Source organism: Hemicordylus capensis, chromosome 4, assembly GCF_027244095.1.
Source record: "Hemicordylus capensis ecotype Gifberg chromosome 4, rHemCap1.1.pri, whole genome shotgun sequence".
NCBI lineage: Eukaryota > Metazoa > Chordata > Lepidosauria > Squamata > Cordylidae > Hemicordylus > Hemicordylus capensis.
In genome coordinates, this window is record NC_069660.1 from 74896555 (window position 1) to 74924311 (window position 27757).

At 44.8% G+C, this 27757-nt stretch overlaps 1 protein-coding gene across 5 annotated transcripts in view; it reads left to right on the forward strand.

The window, feature by feature from the left end:
• GRM4 (glutamate metabotropic receptor 4) overlaps positions 1–27757 on the forward strand; it is a 600709-nt gene that overhangs the window by 441600 nt on the left and 131352 nt on the right. For all 5 annotated transcript variants that reach the window (XM_053249246.1, XM_053249247.1, XM_053249249.1 and 2 more), the window contains 2 exons: positions 10886–11040; positions 20677–20817. In XM_053249246.1, coding sequence (XP_053105221.1) covers positions 10886–11040; positions 20677–20817 — 296 coding nt within the window. The remainder of the gene's footprint in view (positions 1–10885; positions 11041–20676; positions 20818–27757) is intronic.

Here is a 27757-nt window from a genome sequence, read left to right on the forward strand (position 1 = left end):
AGGGCCAGGGTAGAGCTGTGGGACCCTCAGGAGCTGGGGGGAGGGCATTGTTTGAACCCTATTAAAAATTATATTGTTTGAACCCTATTAAAAATTATAGCTACACCTCTTAAAAGGTTGCCTCTTTACTCAGTTACCAGGGGACAGTAAGACAGAATAAGACAGTAGGGCTAGATTTAGGGACAGGTGACCTAGGCAGCCACCTGTGGAGCTGGGCATTTCAGTTACTCTTAAAATAAAATTTTTAAAAAGCTTACATCAGGTTAGAGGAAGCAAAGCTGTTTTTATGTGCTCATAAATGGCATGAATAAATATAAAGGCACAATTGTTAATTAGGTAGGACAAGCGTACCGAGCTTCAGGAATTGTGTGTGCTCCCTACTTTTAGTCATGTGCTAGCAAAATTCTAGGCAGGAGGAGTGAGGAGTGATTGTCTGTGAGTCAGGAGCTGGATAGCAAGGTGCCCTCTTGCCCACCACTTGTACTCAGCATTTTAATAAGGTTGGAGGAAAAGCTGTCCTACCCAGCTCCTGCCTCACAGATGATCACTCTCCACTACGCCTACCTAGCTTTTTGCTAGCACATGATCAAATATCAGGAGCATGCACAGCTCCTGAAGCCAGCGTCCTCCTACCTAATTAACAATGGTGTGAACTGCCTTACTGCAGTGCAGATCCATGTGTGCAGTTTTACTGACTTGTATGAGAGGGACAAATAATGAATCCATTAAAGTCCTACAAATACAATAAAAAGAAGGCATTGGACAAAAATGGCAGGTGATGCTGAAAGTGTCCATTTCCTAGGTTGCCATTTGATCTAGGGGTGCAAGGCAGACCAGCTAGGAGGTTGGTCCCTTTCTTACTGGTCTTCTATACCACCAGTCTGGAGCCCTCATCTTTTGTTTGTGCCCAGCTTACAGCACAGGGGTGTGTAATTCAGGGAGGAAGGGTGGGAAATGGAGAAGACTGGAGTCCACCGTCTTTCTCTTGATTCTCCTTGTCTGAATTCACAGAGAGGCTCACAAAGCAGGTGCCATAGGAGAAAGGTGGAGGAGGAAGTGGAAGGCAGTAGAGCGAACAGCCTGGCCTGCCTGCACACACATTTTAAATGTGCACTTAGCCCACTTTTTTCCTCCAAAGCACTATTGCACTGCAATATTATGCCACTTGAGAAAAGTGGCTGAGAGCTCATCATGTGAGATGACAGAAAAAGAACTCAGCCTTCCCAGATCACTGTGGAATGAATTGCACAACCCTTTCATTAGCACAGGTATGCTCTTGTGTGATTTAAACATCCCAAGTTTTCCACCATTATGTGTCACTGGTTATAATTATATTCTTTTCCTTTTGATTTTCAGCTTTGGGGCCTCTAAAGGCAAACAAAGCCAAATTCCCTGGAGGTGTAAAGCGGTGTAACCCAATGAATAATGTCAATTTGTGTTGGCTGGAGCTCTGATTCATTGTGTTCAATGGAGGTGTGCTGCTTTATACCACCTAGGAATCTTCCCCAAGAGATAAAGTAAGGCTTTGGAGAATGATTGATGGAGCATGTTATCCTTGCTAGTCTAGGTTGTTCAAATCCATGATGCTTTCAGCTAAGCAACCCAATGGACCCTGCTTCAAAACTAGCAGAAGCACAATCTCATCATGGCAGCTGTCGAGGGTTGTGCTGAGCCAGTATCCTATACAAATATCTATGTATAGATTAGTCCAGGAGTTTCAAAACCTAGGGTCCCAGATCAGAGGCGTATCTAGGGAAAATAGTGCCTAGGGCAAGCACTGAAATTACGCCCCCATCCAAACATATGACACCCATCTGATTCTCTGTACATAGCGCCAAACTGAATATGTGTACAGTGACTTATATTATATTAATTTAATTTTTTTTTTAAAAAAATAATTTTTAAAATTATTTTTTTTAAATTAATTTTAAAAAATTACCTGTAGCCCCTTTGGTAATTTTGTGTGTGTGTGGGGGGGGGGGTCTGCAAAGGTTTCCCCTCCCCTCTCTGGCCTCTAGGGCCTCGCAGGGACCATTTCAGCATCTGCAGTGTGCCATGTGCGGTGGCCATTTTTTTTTTTAAATTTTTTTAATGGCCACTGAAAACAAAATGGCAACTGTGCATGCTCAAATGGCCTCTGTGAGGCCTGGCATGGCCTAGGGCCTCACAGAGGCCATTTGAGCATGCGCGGTGGCCATTTTGTTTTCAGCAGCCATTTTAATTTTTTTAAAAATTTTAGAAAAATGGTGCCCCCCTTCAAGTGGTGCCCGGGGCACGTGCCCTGCCCGCCCTACCCCTGGATACGCCCCTGTCCGAGATGTTGTTGGCCTCTGATCACTTTGTGCATTGTGGCTGGGGATAACGGGAGTTGTACTGCAACAACATCTGGGAACCCAAGGCTGGGGAGACCCTGGATTAGTCCACTGTATGTTTTGGCTACTCAATGCATGTACTTAGAGCAGGAAAAGTACTTGCACTTCACTTTTGTAAATCACAATACACACTCAATTCACCTGCATGTGGGGAATTGTAATGTATTTCAGCCTTGTCTTAGCCCAAATGTTTGTTCCTTCACATATTTTATCAAGTGGCAACACTTTCATCACAAATTCATACCATCAGTTTCTATAGTGACCTATTGTTGGGACAACCCTTCCCAGACCTTCCAAAGGGCTATTTGAAGAACCGTGTGCCCTGATGGGAGGGTAGAAGAGGTACCCAGGCCAGGGAGGCATGGCATCAGCACCTATAAAGATCAGCACTGGTCTGTGAGGATTGTTGGTGCAGCCGTTCCCAGTGGCTGTCGGGACACTTGAATGCCCCGAGGAAAGGCAAGAAAGGAAAAGCCCAGGAAGGGAGCTCCTGAAAAGCCCATCAACATTCGGAGACAACACTGTTTTTAAAATGTTTTTCAATATTGTCAACTGAGAACCAGCATGGTGTAGTGGTTAGAGTGCTGGACTAGGACCGGGGAGACCCGGGTTCAAATCCCCATTCAGCCATGAAACTAGCTGGGTGACTCTGGACCAGTCACTTCTCTCTCAGCCTAACCTACTTCACAGGGTTGTTGTGAAAGAGAAACTCAAGTATGTAGTACACCGCTCTGGGCTCCTTGGAGGAAGAGTGGGATATAAATGTAAAAATAATAAATGATAATAAATAATCATCTGGAGATTATAGAGAGAGGTTCATGTGCAGTTGCCAGCAGCTCGTCTGGTGGCTACACAAGGATGTACTTTCTGTTGCTGACTTGAGACTCTGGAATGCACTTACTTCTTGTTTTTAATTTGTTTTATGCTTTTTTTAATTGTTAGATTTATATACTGCCTTTCATTAAAAATAATCCCAAGGCAGTTTACAAAAGTTAAAACACATATAATAAAAATGACAGTTAAAAGTATTAAGCGAAAAATATAAAAACAGATCTGATTTAAAATATATAATATACAAACACAAAAAAACTATACATGGATAAAAACACACAGAAGCAGCAATAAAACAATCATGTAAAGGCCTGGATAAAAAGCCAAGATTTAACCAGCTTTCTAAAAACGGTGATGGCGTCCGAGGAGCGATTGGCCACTGGGAGAGCATTCCAAAGCCTGGGGGCAGCAACAGAGAAGGCCCTGTCCCATGTGCATGACAACCGAGCCTCCCTCATTGTTGGCACCCAGAGCAGAGCCCCCTCAGCTGATCTCATTATGTTGTTGTAAGCCACCCAGAGATGGAAGTTTGGGTAGTTTACAAATAAACAAACCAACTGCCTTTGATACCTTTGACAAGCAGAAAGGTGGTGTGTGTGTGTGTGTGTGTGTGTGTGTGTGTATAAGGGATGTGCCCGAATGGTCTTTGGCACTGGCGGGGGTAGTACTTTAATGGCGGGGGAGGGTGTACTCACCCCCTCCGCGTTTCCCCCGCTGGCGCTCTGCAAATTTCAAGCCCCTCAGGGCGGCAGTGTTCCTCCCTGCTGCCCCGTTCCCCCCGTCGGCCGGAAGTGGCCGGAAGTTTCGAGCGCGCGTGCACCCGTCATGCACACGCATGGCAGACGGGTGGGCGCGCGCGCACGACAGGCACACACACGCTTGCAACTTCTGGCCACTTCCGGCCGATGGGGGGAACAGGGCGGCAAGGAGGAATGCTGCCGCCCCGAGGGGCTTGAAATTTGCAGAGCGCCGGTGGGGGAAACGCGGTGGGGGGGGTGAGTACACCCTCCCCGACCCTTAAAGTACTACCCCCGCCGGTGCTGAAGCACCGAATTCCGCCTCAGCGCCGAAACGTTTCGGAGGCCTTTACAATGGCCTCCAAAACGTTTCGGGCACAAGCCTGAGAGAGAGAGAGAGAGAGAGAGAGAGAGAGAGAGAGAGAGAGAGAGAGAGAGAGAGGTGTGTGCGCAATAAATACATTTCCTTAAAGTTCCTGCTGATAGTTGCAACATTTCGTTTTCCATTCAAAAAGCTAACATTCCTAAGAAAGAAAGTCTCCAAATAATCAAAGTATCATTTAAAGATTCTACTATTAGGAAGGCCGATGAAAGGAATTTCTAACCGGACTCCTAGTTCATGCCTCTATTGGTGTGCCTCCAGTCAAAACAATTCAGCTGAGAAATTCAGCAGGGAAACAACTGTAGAATTTATCTTGGACTGTTTAACAGAGCAGTCTTTATGGCGGGGTGCGGGGGTGGGGGCTTTACTGCGAACTTGAAGTTGTCCCCCAAAACCGAAGCAAATAGTGGATTTTTTTTAACCCCAGATAAAAATTGGGCTACACTCTAAGGTGCAGTGAAAAACCCCAATTGTGTGTGAATTCCTCCTAGATAACTCGCAAGCAATTCGGGGTAGAGTTGCCATGCCCCCTGAAATTTTGGGTTTCACCTGGATTTTAAGCATCTCACCCAGATTGTTTAGCCCACCCAGATTTGCCCGGATTTCAGCTTTTTCTTTCTTTCTTTTAAAAACCTAAGCTCTAGCCCATGTAGAAGCAGAGTTATGGAGCAAAACATGCAGTCACTATTCGGCTCAAACATTATTTTCAAGCCAGTTTCCATAATATGCAAATTAGGCACCCGGATTTGGAAAGCCATAATATGGCAACCCTACTTTGGGGTAAAGCCACCTAATGTAAAAAACTTCCTGGTAGTGTTTAAATTAACCATGGCACTCACATTCTTTCTGGTGTTTTCCCTTTCAGTTTGTCCAGTCATTCTGTGACCTGGTAGTTAAAGAACTGGCATCATACTTGACTGTTCAGTATCGAGCTCTGACACTGACCTGCTGGCTGACCTTGAGCGATTCCCTTCCACTTCCTTGCTTCTGTTCTCCCTCCCACCCATACACTGCAGGTTCATCAGGCCAAGGACTAGCTCTTATTAAGTGTCATAATGCGACACAATGGTTTTTTGAGGTGCTGCTATAAGAAAAAATAATTGAGGCTTTAGTAATAAGAGTTGAGGCTAGATTGGAGTTAGGCTCACTGCACAGCAACTGCCAGGCTGTCTCTTTTTTGATCAAGATCACCACCACATTTGCTCTTTCCCCTTGTCTGATTTGGTTACCTTTTTTCTGTTTTCTGCAGCTTTCCCAAAATACTTGCCTTTCCCTTAAGGCACTGGGGTTGCCTGTCATTCAGTCTTGCTGCCATTGCTCCCTTAATTGCTTTTTAATCAACCTTGCTATTGACAAAAGTCTCCATTGATCAGCTAGGCACCCTTTTCTTCTGTTTTCTTGTTAAGGGCTTATTTAAAACCACACACGCACACAACATCTCAGTCGCTGTACACTCCTCATTGATTTCAAGCCTATCTCCTTCATTAATAGTCCCACACACCCAGTGGTACTACTTTTGCCTAAGGCATGTGCACAGAGTCCTTTCTTCCACCTCCCTTTCTCATCAGGTAACTTATTTTGCTGCTCTGAAGCAAGTGAAACACCTGTGATGGGGGCAGCAGCTCCACTAGCATAGCTTTTCTTAAAGCCACAACATTGTGTGTGTCCTCAGCTCTTTCATATTAGCCTGTCCTGGAGTCCTTTGAGCCTGATTCCTCACTGACTGAGGTCAAGGCTACCAACACATCCAAGTAGTAGTTGTTCTTATATTTCACCTCTCTCCAAGGAACTCATGGTGGCATGAGCTTATCCTCGTTTTCCTCGTAATAATATTTGCACCTATAATAGAAGGGAGTGGATTTCCAAGACCACCTAGTCAGATTAAAGTGGATTTGACTTTAGGTCTTCCCCGTCCAATTCTTAGGTGGTTGCTTGAGTAATATGGTCTTTGAGGCTGGTCTTGTGGTAGCAAGTATGACTTGTCCCCTTAAGCTAAGCAGGATCTGCCTTGATTGCATACGAAAGGGAGACTAGAAGTGTGAGTGCTGTAAGATATTCCCCTTAGGGGATGGAGGCGCTCTGGGAAGAGCATCTAGGCTCCAAGTTCCTTCCCTGGCATCTCCAAGATAGGGCTGAGAGACATTCCTGCCTGCAGCCTTGGAAAAGCTGCTGCCAGTCTATGTAGACAATACTGAGTGAGAGGGACCTATGGTCTGACTCAGTATATGGCAGCTTCCTATGTTCCTATGAGGCTGTTCCATTGACTACATCAGGGATTCTCAACCTTAGGGCCCCAGATGTTATTCAACTCCCATAATCCCCAACCAAAGGCCACAGGGCAGGGGATTATGGGAGTTGAAGTCCAATAACATCTGGAGACCCAATGTTGAGAACCCCTGGACTATATTGATTAGTACATGGTAGACAACCTACAAGGTGGGTGGTGCAGACAGCAAGAGCTTGTGGCACATCTGGACAGTAGGAGGAAGGGCCATCGACTTGACTCTGGCATAGCTCCAGATGACACTCTTGCCTGGCTTCCCAGTGCTGTACTTCTGCCTGTTTCCCAGCACAGTAGACGAAAAGGCAAAGCCACCTCAGTGCACAGGAGTTGCAGTAGTGGCCACTGCAAATAAGGTGGGATGCTTGATGCTTCCATTACACCTAACCCCATCTACCTCTCTTCCTCTATCATCTCACCCTGCCTTGAGCCCCAGATGGCTAGTAATTTGCCTGGTCAGCTGGACTCAGGGCAGGGAGAGATGAGAGAAGTAACCATGATGGTACAGAATGGGAGCATCAAGCACCACGCCTATGGCTTGGGGTTTTTTGCCTGCAACCTCCCTCCGCCCCAGTTTGCAGTGGCTGCTACTGGGGATTGCAACATATGCTGTGCCATATTTACCTGGATAGAACTTAATATGACTCCCTTGAAAAATTAAGGTTACATTCAGGTTGTATTTACTCCAGAGGAAGATGACTTTGAATTTAAGACAGCCCCCCCTCCCTTTCTAACTTAAAAGAACTTGGAGAAAACCTATTCTTGAATTCAGGTTAATATGGAAATGCACACTATGGTGGTACTATCTCAAACTTTGAACTTGGCTGGTGGCACATCAGATGCCAAAAGGCATATCTGTTTGTTTGTTTTTTAAAAAACACTCACAATCTGAACTAAATTTCAGATGATGTACTGAGGACCTAGACTGCTTACAGTTTCAGCCACTATAAAGAAGCACCTCTTAACTTTTCTAGATCTGTAGAACCCAAAGATAATAAATGAGCATCATGTTCTGTGAAACCTCAGGTCCAGTTAAAACAAAAAACATTTATATCCTGCTCTTCCTCCAAGGAGCTCAGAGTGGTGTATATGGTCATTTTTATCCTCACAACAACTCTTTGAGGTAGGTTAGTTGACTACATGATTGGCATGGTTATGAAGGGACTCGGGCTATACTCTGCCTCCGTGTAAAAAGAAATGATGTAACTGAGGTCCACTGTAGTAGTGCTGTTTATTGGAGACTATTGTTGCAAGGAGGCCCAGAGCATGGTGTAGACTAAAGAACATAAATCACGTTTGGGGGTCACAAAAGGTTTAGACAGCTCTCAATCCATTTGTCAGAGTGCTTACAGCTCTTTTTGGGGGGACAGGAAGTACATTTTGATACAAAAAGAATTGATTTAAAATATATTAGACCTATGACCCTGTTAATTTCCTAGACTTATTGTGCTGTGTCTTTTTGTGGACCAAATGCAATAAAAGTATCATTCCTTGGTAGCCTTTAGTGACGCTTCTTTCATTGAAGTTAACTTTATACAAATAAAATAAACTTTGTGACTCAGTTGAGCAAATAGGAGGTCCCATAGTTGACTTCCAAGTTGACAAGTGCACTGGCAGCTTAAATAGTTATCCCCATTCAGACATTAAAGTCATTCTCACGACCAGCTCTACCCATGTAGGGCTGTCCTAGCCTGGGTAAAGCCAGTTGTGAGAAGCGCCAGGATTGGTCCAGATCTTGGCACTCCTCAAACAGGTAGCCTGGGTCTTTTACCCAGACTAGAAGTGAGGTAGGAGGGTGCACATATGCTCTCCTACTCCACTCCCTGTGTGGATGACTGGGCTGCTGGCAGCCATTTTGTCCATAGAGGTCGGGGGGAAGAGTGAGCAGCACAGAGCACTGTGGGTTCCTGAAGGCCAGCTGTCCTTCCCCCGACCTCTCTCTTTCATTGCTCTGCTTGCTGCAACATCAATTGTGTATGGGGGGGGAGGTAAAACTGATCCTGCCTTCCCCTCAGCCCACCCAGCCCTGGGACAAATGGGGCTGACCTTTATTATTTTGTAGATACATACAAGTGCGGACTTCTCCTCTCCCTGGGTACAGATAGGAAGCGTTCTAGTGTATGAACATAATGTGTGAATAGGGCTTATCTTAAGCATGCAAATCAATTTACTGTCAAGGTGTCATTAATCCTTACAACTGCTTTATGTTTAAGGTAACTCAGAAGCATTATTATTTTACTTTCTGGGGAATTGAAGCTGACAGTAAAGATACTTCAGAAATATGGAATAAATGGAAATTGGCACTGAATTTTCCAGCCCACCTTGGTGCATTCCCTGGAGATTTGGACAGGGAATTTACTAGAATCTGGTGGCAGTGTGTGTATATGTATGTGCCAATAAAGATTATGTCTGTTACCTACACCAGATGTATAAAGACTCCATGCATACACAGCTGTTCTGTGCCCTGAATGACAGTTTCAGAACTGGAAACCATTTTTTAAAAAATGCATTCTAAATGTTTGGCTGGATCCAGTTGGAAATCTGCTTCTGCCAAAGTAATTTTGGAATGAAATGCAGCAGGTCTGCTCATCTCTAGCTGAAAGATTATCAAGGTCACCCAATGAGTTTATGGCCCTTGTTAATGTTTTAAATTCAGGTTTTCAGACTTTTATCTTTCACCATCCATATCATTTCATATTGCCAAAGGACCTCAGTTATTCCAGGCATAGTTCAGGGTGTCATGCACTGCTTTATACAAATGGGAAAAATAAGAAATATAGAAGCTTGTACAGAATTGCACAAAGGGTAGACCTGTCCATTACTAAAAGGCATTGGGGAACCAGCATGCCTGTGAGCAGGATCCATCTAAGCCTAGCCAGCAACTTTGCCAAGAGACTTCAGAGACTGATGAAAATGCAGGTTTGGGTGGCTTGACTGAATGGTGTTGTGGAGCTGGAAAGGCAATTTAGTCCTCCCTGCCCCAGAGAACACTGAGTCAGCATCCTGTATGGCCAGCACTCATCACCGTCTTTCTTTCTATGCTCACCTCATATTTTCTGACAAGTAGCCAGGAGAACATTGCACATCCGTCTTATGAGAAAGAGCCTGTATAGATGCACCCTGAGCGTGCTATGCTCCTAAGTGCTGATCTGAAGAGCCAAACTAGTCGTGACATTAATCATGTCATTTGGTTCTACATGTTTGTTTAGTTTTATATAAATAGCAGTTGTCAGGTCTCCAGGGTGCAGGGGGAGGGGGGAATTTACTCTTTGCTCCCACCATAGTTCTCATCCAGGTTGGGGGCACCTAGGACTGCTAGTTGCATTTTGAAAAAGAAACACATGGATCAAGCAACGGCCAATATGCTGACTAATCGTGCAGAGATACTGTGTGTAAAGCATCTCTGCAGCATTTAGTAATCCAGACTCCTGCTAAATAGGGGTGTGTGTGTGTGTGTGTGTTCTTTAAAACATGGAAATGTTCCCTGAAGGCTGCACGGCCCTCAGTAACATATTTAAGGGTGTTAAATGAAAATTGTCCCCTGTCCCTGTGTGCTGGGACTCTGGATTACTAAATGCTGTGCAGGTGCTTTGCACACAGTGCCTCCACACCGTTAGACAGCATGCTGACTCATGTGATTCATGTCAAGCCTAGTTTGGGCCTGCATATGTTTTTATATATATATATATTAAATAAATAAATAAATAAATAAATAAATAAATAAATAAATACAAATATCGGTTTGTTTTCTTTTTGGTTTGTTTTATGCTGTAAACTGCCTAGAACTTTGGGCCCCCAGATGTTGTTGGACTACAACTCCCAGAATCCCCAGACATGGCCTTTGTGGCTGGGGATTCTGGGATTTGTAGTCCAACCACATCTGGGGCCCCAAGGTTAAGAAACCCTGGCCTAGAGACTTCGGTAGTGGGCAGTATACAAATTTATTAAATACAGAGTAAATAAAAATGTGTTTTGAAGATATGATATAGCCAGTAAAAACGTAAAGCACAGTCTCAGTTCTGGTTTTCATCCTTACCCATCTATCTGAAGTTTTGGGGAGGAGTGAATGTGGCAAATGGTGGTCTGATGTGCTGTAGGCATTGATAACTGGATGGGCTGTTTTCAGAGTGTGACTGGACATATCCAGCCATGCTTGCCTGTAGCGAGTATATGTACAGTGTATGGGCACTGCCTTACTTGCCCTTCCGTTCTGTCTGCTTGAGCCTGAATCCAAAGGTCATGATGATTCCATAAACCTGGTGCTTTGTTCTTCTCTCTGTAGAAATGTATTGATGGCAGCGAAGAGAGCCAATCAGACTGGGCACTTCATCTGGATGGGCTCTGACAGCTGGGGCTCCAAAATTGCTCCAGTGAGAGATCTAGAAGAAGTGGCAGAGGGATCCGTCACTATCTTGCCCAAGAGGGCATCGGTTAGAGGTATGTCTGGCACTTTGCAGTGTTGGCAGCTTGCTGCTAATTGGGGTTTGGAATAGCATGGCAAAAAGTGGAGGTGGACTATTATTTTTAAATCAATAGAGCAGCTTGACAGAGTCATTGTTGCCAGTGGTGTATACAGTCATTGTTTTGTCCAGTTATAGTCTCTGTAGATACAGAATCTGCATGTTTCTGAAGCACCACAAACACCTGAAAAGCCTCTTGACTTAAGTTTGTGGGATAAGCATGCAGATCATGAGCAATGATGCCTCTGTCAGACTACCTTCAGTGCTCTGAAACATCCCCTCTCTAGGCAACAAAAGATTTTTTTTTTAAATCAACATAACTATAAAAGCCAACAAAAAGCAATACAAAACTGCTGACTAAAAATGAAGAGCAGTTATCAAACATCATCCATCTCTGGCTATAGCTTTCCTTTATTTATCCCTGAGAATTTTCAAGTTGTACTGAATTTGAACTACCTGTTCCATCTAATTTAAATAGATACTTACCTAGTCATCAAGACCAAGACTTTAAAATAGCTGTCCCAGCTGCTGGGTGGGGGGAATTGATGGAGCAGTCTATAGGTATTCAGAGTTACAATCCCTCTGGATGAGAAAGTTATGGAGCTATGCCGGATTAACGTAGTAACAAATGTAGCATTTGCTATGGGCCCCGCATTTTTGAGGGCCCCGCACACCCGGCTTGAACTGCCCCTCTTCTTTCTGCTTTCTACTACTCGTGCAGCTTCTCTCCTCACTGCCTGGTGCTGCCGCCCATTCTCTCCTGAGCCGAGTTGTCTGCCACCCAATTCCAATTGGCTGCCTGCCCACCCGCCCATCACCCACGTGCTTCTTCTTGTGGGGCTAATAGGTGCAGGCAACCTGCCCGGCGCATGCTCCCTCCCTCCTCATGTCTTCGGGGCCTGCACAACTTCCTATATTATTCAGTGACGCTGATGCCAACCGACGCACGCTTGCTTGTCACCCATAGATGCTCTGTGGGCCTTCTCTCTCTTGCACATGACACCACACTTCTGTGTATGCTCACAAAGAGAGTGTGTCACTGATTGTCTACCCGCCAACACACACACCCCGCCGCCATTTCCCACAGGGTGTGCTGCCGCCTGTGTGCTGTACCAAACCCACTAACCCCCGCCTGCAACAAATCTGAAGAGCCGGGGCTGCTGCCAGGTGCACCAGGTATGTGTGGGGAAACGTAAAGAGCGTGCACTGCTGAGTAGTGGGTTCAGCCCTCCGGCTTCTGCCGCTGTGACTCCTGTCTGTGTGCAAATTATTGAACACAAAAGAGGGGTGGGGACATTTTGCAAAGTTGTTTGCAAAGCAAATGTCAATTTTGGGTTATTATTAGTTGCAAACTTTTTTCTGCCCATTAGATTAGTGCTCTGCTTACCATGGGTTAAACCAGGATGCCTCACCCATTGTTTTACCTGCTCTCCCTCGCCACTGTCTTATGTTTGCCAGGATTGTTTCATGGCACAAAAAACATTGGCCGCAGGGCTGATACAACGTGGTTTTGTTTGTTTGCAATGTCAAGGCATAAATAATGCTAACAATTGTATTCAATGATGGGGAAGTGTCTAAAAATGATATACTTTCAACCATACAACCATAATTTATGTTTCAATATTTATGTGCATTTTTAAAATTTGGGGCCCCTTCATAACATATGCTACTGGCCCCGCACTAGCTTAATCCAGCCCTGGAGTGGAGCAAATTTCTGATACACTGGATCATCATAGAGTATACACAGACCAACAGGCAGACGTACCATTTAGATAATTATCCCCTGGCAACCCAGTAATTATTATGATGTTTTACTGAGAGTGACAGATTCTAGCTGAAACAGATGAATGCTTCGTGAAGGAAGGCAATATTAGGGCTGTTGTTGTGAATTGTAAGTGATAATGTCAGAGATGTTCAGTAAAATGTATCACTTTATTGTGGACAGGTAATTCTTGCACATTAGCTGAGTACATATCTGTGGAAGCTAAAAATGACAATTAAAACTTTCTCCCCCCTAGTGTAGTGAATGTGAGGTATTCCCTACCTGACATGTGCAGGTGACCTTGTTTTAAGGGGACTGAGCTTACTGGACAAAGAGGGTTTCATATGCTGTCCCAGCCTTTCCCTGTTCAGTGCTGTGCCACAGGTACGTTCCATGTCCTTGCTTTGAGTTCCTTCGCCAATGAGCTCTCTTAGCCCCTCCCAACCAGTGACATATGCTTTGTTCCTGGGAAAGCACTGAGCACGCAGCTCACAGATCTGTGCACTAGTGCCCCTTGTTGCATTTCTTAATGTCCCTTGATGTCCTAGTGCCGCTTTTCATGCATTTTTCATACATCTGTGTTTCCTTTTTTTCAAGGTTGTGAGTTGTTCTTTGCCCTTAAAAAAAATAATGTACATAAATAACTCTGTGCCTGTGCTGTGAGTGCCCGCATCTAGGCCAGACCTCCACATTGGTTTTCATGTGTAAGATGCTGCTATTCCATCATTGATGATGTGCTTCTTTGTTATACCAGACCCCACGAAGGTCCCACAGCATTTAAAGTGGAAGGAGAAATGGAGGCATCATTCATTCTGTTGAAGATTTATTAAATGTTTTCTTTTGAAATCCCACCCCCCAGGCCTAGCAGGCTTGGATACAGCATTTGATGCTGATATTTTTCTATTACTTCTCCCTCTAGTCAGGTTAGCTTCAAGGTGTCTCTTTTTTAGTTATGCCCTCCTGCTACAACTATGGGTGCAGTTTGATTTTTGCAGAGGGAGCATTACCTAAAGCTTTAATGAATGTAGGGAATGAGATGCCAAGGGCTTGCCATGTGTGTATGTGTAAAAATAAATAAATAAGAATTTCATAGACTTGTTATTTATTTATTTATTTATTTATTTATTGCTTGCTTGCTTGCTTGCTTGCTTGCTTGTTTGCTTGCTTGAATTTTTATACCACCCCTCCCAATTTGGCCCAGGGCTGTTTACAAACAAAACAAAAACAGTCAAAATCAGTCAACAACAAAAACCAAAACCTAAAATACCATAAAACAATCAGTTAAATTTTTTTTAAAAAACCCTAAAAAACCCAGTACATTAAAAACCCCTTACAACAATTTAAAAGTCATGGAAGGCCAGGCCAAACAGACAAGTCTTAAGGGCTCTCCTGAAGGTCAATAAAGAGTTCAAATTACGGATTTCTGCAGGGAGCATATTCCACATCCCAGGAGCGGCTACAGAGAAGGCCCGCTTCTGAGTCACCACCAGACATACTGGTGGTAACTGGAGACGGACCTCCTCAGATGACCTTAACATGCGGTGGGGATCATGCAGAAGAAGGCGCTCTCTGAGGTAACCTGGACCTAAGCCGTATAGGGCTTTAAAGGTAATAACTAGCACTTTGTATTTTGCCCGGAAATATGTCGACAGCCAGTGCAACTGTTTCAAAACAGGCATAATATGGTCTCTCCTAGTTGCCCCAGAGATCAATCTAGCTGCTGCATTTTGAATGAACTGAAGTTTCTGAACTATGTACAAAGGCAGCCCCACGTAGAGCGCATTGCAGTAGTCGAGCCTGGAGGTTACCAGCTGGTGCACCACCGTTTCGAGGTTGTCCTCTTCAAGGATTGGACGCAGCTGTCAAATCAGCCAAAGTTGATAGAAAGCACTCCTGGCCATGGCCTCCACCTGAGATACCAGGGGGAGTGTAATGTCCCTCGAGTGGAATTTAATGCTATAAAAGTTGCTTCTACTATGGATGTTGAAAAATCATATATGAGTGTATGAAACTACCTTATAATGAATTGGACTATTGGTTCATATCTAGCTCAGTATCATCTGGACTGGCTGGCAGCAACTCTCCAGGTTTCCCACATGGTCTTTCCCAACCTACCTGGAGATGTCAGGGACTGAACCTGGGACCTTCTGGATGCAAAATGTCTGTTTTACCATTGAGCTATGTTCCCTTCACCTAGCTCATTAAATCATCCTGTTTCCAGTGGTGGTCAAAAGATTCTTAGAAATAGTTCTTGACTGAAAAAAGTTCTTGCCCCTCCTTTCTTTGTATCAACGCAACTAGAATTGCAAATAGATCTTTCTCCCTAGGTAAAAACTTCATTGCCCAATAAATTGTTTCTAGTTTTTGCATGTGGCATGGATTTAGAGATAAGATGAAGCTGTTGGAAGGCAACAACTTCATGTTAACACTATACCTACTTTGCGGTTATGTCCTGAGCAAAAATTCATGCTCGCTAGTCTCTACTCCTAGTTATACTACTGAGTATCTCCTAGTAAGAGGAATGCCCCGTGACTATGGGATGTGATGTGACTGTGGACATTTGAGCTCAAAGCTACTTTCCTCATTCTACATTCATTCTGAGTGTCCAGAAGTGCTTCAATTTTCAGCAGTTTTCAGCTGTTGTTGCATGGTTTCAGTGGTGCTGTCCTTGGTGATATTTTCCTTCTTCTTTGCCCTGTGTTTTCCCCACTGTTTTTTCCACTGATGTTCTTACCTTTGTTGTTTCTGTTATTTTTATTGGTTTTATTGGATGTTTTGATGATATTTGTTGGCTGTCTTGGACTCCTCTTGTTAAGAAAGGAAAGGTAGGATATATGTTTTAAAAACAAATACAAACTTTATCCACTCTGCCATTTAAGCTGATTGTCTGTGGCAACTCATGTGGTCTTGCTGCTGATGCCCTGACATGGCTTCTAAAGTGATGATGTTGTGGAGAGCTGGAAACAAAACGGTGTGGCTCGCCCCAGCTGCTCAGGTTGAATGGCAGCGAGTGACATGAGCTCAGTCTCCTGTTGACACTAAAGATGTACCAGGGCTATTGTGCAACTCCAAAGGCAACCTCAACAGTGTTGTGATGGGACTGCTTTGGAGAGACCTTAAAACACTTCTGGGCAGCTAGGCAGAACTCCTTTCCATGATTTCCAGTGGAAAGGAGCACCATGCAGCTGCCTGGAAATGCTTTCAAGTCGCTGTGCAGCAGCTTCATGACAACACCATCAGGGCTGCCTTTGAAGTTGTAAGGCAGCCCTGGCGCAGCCCTTGCATCAATGGGAGCCTGTGAATCATATAAATGAGTGTGTACAAATGAGACCAAGGGCAAAGAAGAAGAAGGAAAATGGCACTGAGAAGAAGCTGTAGCTAGGGAAACAAAAGGATGCAAAATAGCAGCACAACAATGTAAATCAGGGTTAACTTTGGCTTTCCAGTGGTTTTTGGACTACAGCTCCCATGATCCCCAGCCATAATGGCTAATGGTCAGGTATGATGGGAGCTGCAGTCCAACATCTGTAGGAGGGCCAAAGTTGTGCAGCCCTAATGAAAATGCTTGGTAAACTGAGTACTTTCAGTCATTTGTTCAGTTCTATAGAATGTGCTTGTTTTAAGGCGAATAAAGAACTAAGAATACTAGGCACAGCTGTATGCTGCTGATTCAGTCTCCTGAGCTCATCATCCCTACAATGAAGACAATTATACCCAGCAATCTTTTGTTCTAAATGTGCTGTGCATGAATGAGCTTCCATGGACCTGATGTGCAGAAGGGCAGGGCTTCCATCCCACCACTTACATAAATGGTCCACTTACATAAATGGTCATAGTTTCAGAAGAGTTTTCCACTGCCCCCGAGCAAATGTGCCCCACATTAATCTGCATCAATCTGTTCTCTTTTTTGACTCATTATTGTAAATACTTTCCCCAGTACTTTAAAAAGGTGTTTCTTTTGCTTTGAGTAGCTTTTCCCTTCTTCGTTTTGTGAACTTGTAATTGAACCCAGCTGAGAAATGTGTGCAGTGAAAATGGTACCAATTTGGTATATATGGTGTATAGCAGTGCTCTAGACTTGGCCATGTTATTCTCAATGCTTTTAGAACACCTTTGGCAGTTTTTCACAGCTTTTTCAAAGGTCATCTTCTTCTAAGCAGTGGTGTTCAAATATCACCTGGATCTCTTCATTGATTTTGAACCTGTCAGTGGGCATAGTCCACTGAGAAATTCTCCTTTGCAAGCCTTGAAACTAATGGGAGCGGCAGGAGAAGTTCTCAGTGGACTGCCAACCCTTGTGAAGCTGCTTCAGATGCATTTTGGATTACTGTAATGCGGTCTGCCTAGGGTTGCCTTTGAAAATGATTTGGAAGCTTCAACTAGTCCAGAATAAAGTGGCCCACCTCCTCATGGGTGGCTGTAGATTTGATAGTGTTACTCCTTTTTTATGGTCACTGCACTGGTTGCCTTTTCGTTTCCAGGTCCATTTTAAAGTGCTGGGCCCTATCCGTCCCCAGCATAGCATCCCTCCAGTGACTGTTGCTGGTTTCTGTCTTATGCTTCTTTTTTAGATTGTCAGCCCTTTAGGGAAAGCGAGCCATTTTATTTATTTATTTTTATCTATGTAAACCACTTTGGGAACTTTTGCTGAAAAGTGGTATATAAATATTAGTCGTATTCATATCCCTTCCCCTAGAATGCTCTGTGCCACATGAAAATATGTTCCTGAGGATCACACATGCCTCAGGGACATACTTTTGTGTGGCACACAACACTTCCAGGGGAAAGAGAGGTCATCTACATTCACCCCCTGTGTGAGCACTAGTGCTGAGAAGCTGGAAACTCAGTGACTGTACTGCTGCTTCTTGTGTAGCACTGACGCTTCCTTAGTTTGGATGTCAGTTGTGATTATTGCTCATGAACCCATCTCACTTTGCCTAATCTAAATATTTGGCTTCTCTGGGATGGATGTTTCTGACATACAACTTTCTGGAATTCTTCTGCTGACTCACAGAAATATGTCTGTGGTAGATGTTCTTGAAATACAGTACATAATACCCTAACAACTTACTGAAATTATCCTGCTAACCCACAGAAAAATAGGCTTTCTTTAGTCTTTCATAAGGGATCTTCTCTCATCTGCTTCTTGGTGGACAAGCAATGAAGAGGAATCTTCCTCTTTGCTTCTTGTGTCAAGCGACTTCTAAATCACTGCCTGTCAGTGTCCACCAAGAAGTTGATGAGAAAAGCCCCCTATGCAAAACAGACAAAGCCTATTTGGAAATTTGCACACTTTCTATACAATGCCTCCTTTGCAACTTTGCACTTCCTGCCTATGGAGAAAATTGACTTATCTGAGCACTGTCACATATACAGCCATGTAGAGTTGCTCATCTGTCCATCTTTTATAGAGGAGCTATGACACCATTGAATTGATATGTACCAGCAAGGTGAACTTTGAAAGACCATGAAGCACTAAAATAGATGGCAGGGAATTTGTGTCACAAAGGTTCCTCATAAAACTCAAAACCCAGATTCTAAGGACAAAAAAGCTCCACTAAGCTATCCCAGACAAAGACTGGTAAGTCATCTTAGGATCAAAGGAGGTAAGCCAATGGCAGCTAGAGGGCCTATAATAAATGTGTGGCCAGCACAACTGTGATATCAAAGTCATCCAGAGAGAGGCAAAGGGTCTAAGACAGATCCATTGTAGGTTGTTAACACTCACATCACACTGATGGGGCCTTAGCTATTTATTAATATGATTTTATCTACTTGACCAAACTGCATTCAGGTTCAAGTATTGACAGATTTAGCTCACAGCCAAAGATTCATTTGTAGAGGTGTCATTCATTAGTAGGGAAAGAGCTGTCAAGTGCCTCAGGCCCATTAAAAGATCCTTTCATTTAATAAGGCTGTGCCACTGCCAGATGAAACCCTAGTGGGAGAGACACAAAGCCAACATCCTTCCAGTTTCTTCCCTACCCCCCCCCCCGACATCCACTCCTACTAAGGAAATTAGGTTTGTGTTGTGCATGACTAAAATCCGCATATGTAATTAAGCCTTTGATATTGTGGGAGCTTGCAAGGGATTGGCTCTGAGCACGCAACATCACTTTGTGAAGTCACTGCCCAGATCTACCACATGCATTTGCTTTTCTTTTAAAAGGGGTGTCCCAGGGCCATCTGTTACATTTTTCTTTGTTGTCAGCTGACTTCAGACTCCAAAGCTCATAATGTCCCTGGATTTGGAAGTGGAAGAGTTTGGCTTGATCTCATAGACTTGTACTTCAAAAATAGACAACACTCTAGGCTTGTTTACATGATCATTATTTAGGTAGGACAAGTATCCTACTCAGGTTTAGGAGCTGTGCACACTCCTGTTTTCAGATTGTGTGTGAGTAAAAAACAAGGTAGAAGGCGTGGGAAGTGCTCATCTGTGAGGTTCCTGCTGGATAAGAGGGCTTTTCTTCAGCGCACTGGGTACAGTTGCTGGGTAGGACAGAGCTATCTAGCATGAGCCTTGCAGACTATCACTTTCTGCACCTACTATCACTTTACTCACACACTATCACAAAACAGGAGCATGCACAGTTCCTGAACCTGGGTAGGGTGCTTGTCCTACCCAAATGATGATTGTGTTAACAAACCTACTGTATTCAACATATAGTTTGAACCTGCATGTGTGTACTTAAATTGCAGTGTGTGTGTGTGTGTGTGTGTGTGTGTGAGAGAGAGAGAGAGAGAGAGAGAGAGAGAGAGATTAAAATCAGGACTGTGGCATGTGGGGAGGTTTTAACTCTTTCCCTTGTGCCATAGTCTCCTCAAAAGTCACTCTCCCAATATTACTATTTACCTCAGGAGGGAAGCTGCTATCAGTGGCTGCCTTACCCTGGAGCACTTGTGCCATCATGCATTTCAGTTCTCCCAGCTATCTGTTTGTTCTACACATTATAATCTGGATAGTGTAAACCTATATGGTTGGACTAAATTATATGGAGCTTCTTGTTTCAGTGCAGGGCACTGAATTTGATGACTCACAATTCTGCACTGTAATGACCATGTATCTGCAGAAGGCTGTTAGGAAATATGTGATTAAATGCTATTAATGGCTAGCATTTTAAAATATATCAGTTTTATGACTAGACTGAGGGCCCATTGCATGATTCTATTGCTGAAACGAAGTGGGTCTGACCTTCAACAATGCCTGGATGGGAGATCACTTGAGATATATATGGAAGCTTCCGAAATATGTTTTGGACAAACAGTGGGGTACCTGTGTAACAATAAAATAAGCTTTCCCCCCCTCCAGAATGTGGTGACTATATTACCAAATGAGTATCCAGGGATTCTGCTAGGAAAACAAGCAACTCAAAAAGGATTGACTAAGCCCACATAAATCTAGCTATAGATTTTCCTCCTCCTGATTCACCTTTTGAGAAAGCCAGATCATCAAACCATTTTCAGTTAGTAAAGTATCATTAAAAGGGTAGCTTAAATGAATTGAGGATATGGCTCAGAACTGTGTCCTCCTGCAAAAACATTCATACTCTGGATGGACAGAGCTGACTGAAATGGCCATTCAAGTTATTTATTGTCCTGCTGGATAAAAGATTCCAGAGGTCCTCACCTAAGTCAACAGATAAGCCTTCAGCAAACAGTCCTGTTTCCATACAAAACAATAATCCTTTCCTTTTTATTGACATGATTTTTCCCCAGTAACTGAAAACACACACAACATGATTTAATCTTTGTAGGCATTGAAACTGGTAGATTTCCTTTTGTCAGATGCAGCAGCTCCCATGTTTTGACACCAAGGCTTCATGATTCCATCATCTGTCTTTCTGCCAGGTTTTGATCGCTATTTCTCCAGCAGAACGCTGGACAATAACCGTCGGAACATTTGGTTTGCTGAATTCTGGGAGGATAACTTCCACTGCAAGCTGAGCCGCCATGCTCTCAAGAAGGGAAGCGCCATCAAGAAGTGTACAAGTAAGAGTCTGTAAGCAGGTGGGAGGGGCATGGGATGGGTGGAGGTGTACAGCCAGTGACTATCCTTCCACTCCTAGCCTTGTAAACAAGAGGTACTCCACTGCCCAGCTGAACTGTGACTATAAGCATCTTCCATTTTGGAACTTGCAGGCTCGTGTAGAGAGATGGATGTCCCCACAAGGAATATCATTTGCTTTCATGGGCTAGGTATATAAACAGGTTTCTCTGGAGGACTCACTGGGACTGGTTGTTGGGCAGAGAGAACATGCTATCTCATCCTCCATAGCACCAATTGTATTGCACAATCAACATTAGTGGATACGAGAGAAAACTCTAGTGACAAAACTCTGGAGTTAGGGCAGTCACCTGGAACAAAGTGGACTGAGGTGAACGTATACTGAAATTGGGACTGGAATGAAAGTGCACTGAGCTAGTAACTAAAAAGCTGAGCAATGAACCAGGACATCTCTGGAATAAGATTCACCTCTGCCATAAACTCGCTAGATGGCTTTGGGCAAGTTATTCTCAGACTTGCCCCCCAATCTGCAATATCGAGATGATAATGCTGACCTACCACATGGTGTTATTGAAAATATTGTGGAACGAGGTAGTTTATGTGGATCCAGCAGGGGTGGATCTACAATTGAACAAATGTGTGCTCTGAACACAGGCTGCCAAGTGGGCCTCGGGGAAGCTGCCTTGCTCATCTGCTGCAGCCCACTGCGCTTCCACCACTGCCACCCCATGGCCTCCACTAATTGTTGCTGGTTGCCTCCCATTATATTGTCACAATATGGCATAATGACGTTGCCACCCTAGTGCTGGGGCAGTGACATCATTTTGTCTCATTGTGGCAGTATAATGGGAGACAACAGGGAGCAATGAGCAAGGGCTGCAGAGGCCAGCCGTGGATGGGCAGGGGGACAGCTGGTGGCGGCTGCGAGTGGGGCCATGGAGGCCAGCAGCAGGTGGGTGGTAGGGTTATGCATGGAATCAGTTTGAGCACTTTGGCTCGAATTTGGATCAGACTATGGTCCGTGACCCAGTTCGGTCAAACTGACCAGCTGGTCTGGTCTGTCTGACCAAACCAGCTTGAACCACTTCACTGGTTTGAGCGCCTGTAATGGGGAATCCGGTGAGGATTTCCCTTTGCTTCCAAAGGTAATAGAAGGTGGCGGGGGAGTAGCAAGAGAGAGGTGCCTTTAAAACCGAAAGAGAAGGTGTTAACTAGCAGGCCTGCCCACCCCCTCAGCAGCGGCGGTGGCATGCAAATGGTCTCTGCGCATGCCACTGTTGAGAGGGAGTGTCGCAAAGGCCTGCCAGTAAGCCTCTTTCAGTTTTAAAAGCACCTCTTTCTCTCTGAACCCTCCCCCCAACTTTTATTACCTTTGGAAGCAAAGGGGAATCTTCACCAGATTCCTCTTTACAGGCACTCAGACCAGCAAACTGGTCTGTGGACAAACCAGTTTTGGTCTGGTTCAATTGTGGACTGGACCCCTTTTGCTGGGGCCAGTCCAGTCCGCAATTGGTCTGCAAACCCAGCTGAACCGGCCTGGTTTGCTGCGGGCTGGATCCATTGCAGACCAGTTTGGAACACCCCTAGTGGGCAGGCTGTGGTGGGTAAGTGATGGTGGCAAGGGGACGGCCAAAAAAATCTAGACACGGGCCACTGCCAGAATTGCTATGCCACTTGCATGAAGCTTTTTGGACATTTGAAGCACTATAGAAATTGTTGCAATACCACAGTATTGTTCACCAAATTTGCTCTTTGCCTAGTGGGTGAAGTGACAGACTTGAAATATCAGGGGATGTCTTGGAGAAGGATGAATTGCTTTGCACGAGTGGAAGTAGAGGGCAGGAGTGAGAGAACAGTTGTGCCATAGAACAAGACTGGGGTGTCTCTGGAGATCTTGTGTAGCACAAAGGCGGTGCTAAAGGCCAAGCACATTGGTGGAACTGTTGGGAGCTGGGGCATCATTTTTCATTATGACTCTGGATACAGGAGGAACGGCTCAGGAATAAATGTGGTTGTGGAAGGTCCTGAGGGGAAATGCAAAAGTATGTGGATGAGGCAACGAAATGCCTCATTGTCTTTGAGAACATTAAGTAACACCAAAACCGACATTTAACTGAATTGACTCACTGGGCCCATTCTCTGGCCCCCCTTGGGTACATTTCCATTCTCTCTCCTTAGATTTTGCTGTTTCCCCTGATCAACATGCATCTCCTGCCAGTGCATTAGTTTTCCTCTGGATTGTTTACCATTGTTCCTCTCTCCATGCCACACTAATTCTTTCTTCATTTGCTCGTAAATTTCCATTATGCCATCACAGCATCAGCCAGACCTATCTCAGCAACAGTTCTCTCCGTATTCTTCCCCCACCACTTTGCTCCCCTGAGAAAACACATTTAAAATGATTTGTTTAAAAATGTATTCCGACAGGTTATAGAGCTATGTTGGGTAGAGATGCAGTGCCATGGAAATGTACCCCCAGCCCCCTCCAGACGATTATATAAAATATTCAAGACATTCATATTACTTGGGGCAGCTTTAAAAATGTTTCATTTGGTTTCCTCTTACAGCCTCTCAGATCAGGCCAGTTTCGTCCCTTATTGCTGTGCTGCTGTCTTTGATTCTGTGCCGAAACAGGAACTGACAGCCAGGAAGCGCTCCAGCTCCCTCGGCTTGGTACCGACTCGGCATTTAATGCGTTGCCCTCAGCTGGGAATGTTGGCGTGCTCATTATTCTAGAGATCCACATAAAAGTGGCAATAGGAATAGAAGCCATATAGCTCTGGCAAAGAACGGCACTTGATTGGGGCTGTATACACGTGCACAAGTATAACCACTTGACTGCATGTGTGCCCTTTCCCACACACAGGTATGAGCTCACACATGCTGTTAACCATCATATTTTTCACATCCATATAACTCATGATTTGGCTCCCTTGCACACAAAGAAGGGGGAGCTGGTCTTGTGGTAGCAAGCATGACATGTCCCCTTAGCTTAGCAGGGTCAGTCCTGGTTGAATATGAATAGGAGACTAGAAGTGTGAGCACTGTAAGATATTCCCCTTAGGGGATGGAGCTGCTCTGGGAAGAGCATCTAGGTTCCAAGTTCCCTCCCTGGCATCTCCAAGACAGGGCTGAGAGAGATTCCTGCCTGCAACATTGGAGAAGCTACTGCCAGCCTGTGAAGACAACCCTGAGCTAGATAGACCAGTGGTCTGACTCAGTATATGGCAGCTTCCTATGTTCCTATACCAGGGCTGCAAAACTTTGGTTCTACAGCTGTTTTTGGACTACAACTCCCATAATCCCAGCCACAGTGGCCAGTAGCCAGATATGATGGCAGTTGTAATGCAGCATCTGCAAGAGGGTAGACGTTGTGCAGCCCTGATTTATAAGACCTCACTTGGGCATTTTTGCTTGCCAGACTAAGCTACATAATATGGCTATATAAGTTGAGCTATTTTCCGACACTCAGCACTTCTCTCTTCTGCTAGTACTTGTGCATTCACACATTTAAACATGCTGCTTTAAACATACCATCTATCCGCCAAGTCAGAACTTCAAGATGGTGTATTCTCTGTGGTTGCCTTCAACTTTGGAATTCTCTTCCATCAGAGATTCTCCAAAGCCCCAGCCTGTGCTTTTTCCAGAAGTAGTGTAAGAATTTTTTAATGCAAACTGACCTGGGAAAATAATTAGCATATAGGCACATGCCCTGAGTATTGGGAATTGAATGGGCTTTATGTCCAATTCAAACAGCATCTCAAAGGAAGGGATAAGTCATTTATTCAGAATGCAAAGATGCATCTCTCATGAAGGAAAAGATGCATCTCTTTTCAGCTCTACCATCAACTTTGGCTTCTATTTACAAGTATGTCCAAAACACTCACTTGCATTTTGTTGTCCATTCTAGACCTGATTGGCTTCCTTTCCCCTCCTAATTAGCTTTTATAACCCACACTCCCACTAGCTCCTTGGCATTTCTTGGCTAGGGAGGCTTTTTATTTTGCCTCTGCTGGACGATGCAATCCCTGCCTGTTCAGTGATGCTAACCCATTGGCAGCATTTAATGCTATAATTAAAGGGCATATGGAGAGGGAGGACAAAGAAAGGATGGTTATACTGGGCTCCTAATGTCTGCACTTGCAGCCTCTTTCCCCATGCAGTGACAAGTGACAATGAGAAGGTTTTTCAGCAGCTAATTTGGATCTATCCTGAGTGGGAGAGCAAAGGGGGATCAGGAGGAGGAAAAGAGGGCAACCATCTAGGTATGTTGCCCTGTCCCTGTTGCTTTCTCTGTTTCTCCTCTGAGCTGCTGTGGCACCCATGATTTCCACAGAGGCACACTGTCCGGTGAGGAGGGAGAGCAGATGTGACAACACAGAGATAAAGGAGCGGTCCCAGTCACTTTCTGTACTCTTGGCTTGAAGACTTGGTATCATGTACATGGCAGCCAGTTCCTCTGGGTTTATTTCCCCTCCCTTTAACAACAATTTTGCACTGTATTTCCCATGCGGCTAGATATTTTTATGGAGTGAAATATTTTAATTGATGCTTGAGGCAAGAGGTTCCCAGTACCAGGGCTTCTGTCACTTCACATCAGAGGCAGAGTTTCATTATGATGGGTGGGGGGATGAACCCCTTTCCATTTATCCTTTGTATCCAGTCTCCCCAGCCAGCCTGAACACTGGGCCACTTTCTGCTCCCCATCTAATATCCAACCCTCCCCCCATATGAACATAAAACATTACTTATGCATCACTGGTATGTGATTCTGTCTTACTCTATGTAAGCCACATAATTTATATTTTCATCTTGGCTGCAAATAATCCATGGACCTAGGATCTTGTACAGGCACCTTGTACAAAGTAGCAATTTGCTGGTTTCTCAGCCGTGGAGTGTACTAAAGTTAGTGTCAAGCACAATGCCTACTTTACAAATTCCCCCCATTTTTATCTATATCTATAATTCTCTTAGCCGGCATGTGTGCCCAGGATTTGGCAGCAGAACTCTCGCGATATGCTGCGAGAATTCTGGCAAGAGGCCCAGCCGAGTGAGGAGAGAAGGGGAAGAAAGCAGCAGCGGGTGGATGGATGGATGGATGCGGGGGGAGAGAAAAGCGGGGGGGGGGGAGAAAAGCAGCGGCGGCAGCAACCAGATGGGGGGGAGAGAAAAGTGGCGGCGGCGAGCAGATGGGGGAGAAAAAAGTAGCGGTGGGCGGATGGGGGAGAAAAGTGGAGGTGGGCAGATGGGGGGAGAGAAAAGTGGCGGTGGGCAGATGGGGAGGAGAACAGTGGCAGCGGGCGGATGGGGAGGAGAACAGTGGCAGCAGGCAGATGGCAGGGAGAAAAGTGACGGCGGGTGGATGGGGGGAGAGAAAAGCGGCAGGGTGGGTGGGTGTACAGAAGAAATTAGCCGGGGTGGGCGGGTGAAAGCAGTGGCTGGTGGGAGGGGGGAGGGTGAAGAAAGCAGCGACTGGCAGGTGGGCTCGGGGGGGGGGGGAGAAATCTGGGGGAGGATTAGAGGCGCAGATGGTCTGTGCCTGGTTCAGCTAGTTTTATTTTATTCTTCTTATATGGTACAAAAATCACTTAGGAAGTAACATGCATTAATCCAAGTTGACAGAGGCTTTATAGTCCCGAGATGCACAGGGTTCATAGTAATTTGCACAGCCCCAACTAAATGGGCAAATGGATACCTTTTAAAGTTGAGGTATTTGATATTTAGCAGGTGGAAAACAACTGTCCTGATTCAACCCAGTGGTTGTTGCTGGTGTCTCCCTTGTGCTTCTTTTTAGATTGTAAACCGATTAAGGGCAAGGAACAATTTTCTCATTTCCCTTTTTATGCAAATCACTTGGCCGACATTTTTGTTAACAAGGTGTGTGTGTGTGTGTGTGTGTGTGTGTGTGTGTGTGTGTGTGTGTGTGTTTAAGGATATTCAGACTAAGGGGATTTAAGTTAGTCTTGACATGGCCACTGTGTGAAACAGGATGCTGGACTAGATAGTAGGGATGTGCACAAATTGATTTTTTTAAATTCAATCTGTGCCCAAATCAAATCACCCCTGATTTGTTTTATGTCCAAATCTACCCCCCGCCCCATTCACTCTGGATTCGATTTGTACGTGATTTGATTTGGATTTGGACTGATTCAGACCACTTAACGAGGTCCTAGGGGCACAGCCCTTGGAGACATGTTATCAGGAGTTATAGCTGGCTTCAGAGGGAAGGGGAGATTGACAAAATCCCCCCCCCCCCCGTAGCACCAGCACAGCACTCTGTGCATCAGCACTTCTTGTGTCTGGATGTCAACTGATGACTGCCACTGGCTGACACACACACACACAACTTCTAGACCAGTAGTCCACTCCTGCTGCCGTTGTGTGGGCACTTGTACTTTCAGCTATTTCCAACTAAAACTGACTGGAGAAAGATTAGAGCAGTAAACAAGTCACACAGTGAATCTGTCTTGTTGACAGCCATGCTGTTGAGGTGATGGTTGCAGGTGACATGTTTACTGAAAGATGGAGAGATTTACTGCCTGCTTCCTGCTGAGGAAAGACAGATAAAGGTGTCTGGACTTTCAGGCAAAGGAGACGTGGCTGGCCTGTAGGTTGCATAGTGTCTGCCAAAAAGAGTTCCTCCTTCCTCCTTTGGGCTTGTGGTGAACTGAGCAGAACAACTCCCACCTGTTGCAGTACCCAGTCATTTGCTCATTGTGATGCTCCAAGCTCAAAGGGGGCACATGGATATCAGGTATCTCTGTACACTCAAGCAGTCTTCTCTAGCCTGATGCCAGCTTTTGCTCACACACTTGGGAATAAACAGCTGATTGCCCACAGCCCCTTATGAGCTGTGACCCAATGATGTGTCAAGCTTCTGATGCTGAAAAATAAATAGCTATTACCAGACTATGGTTTTAGGCT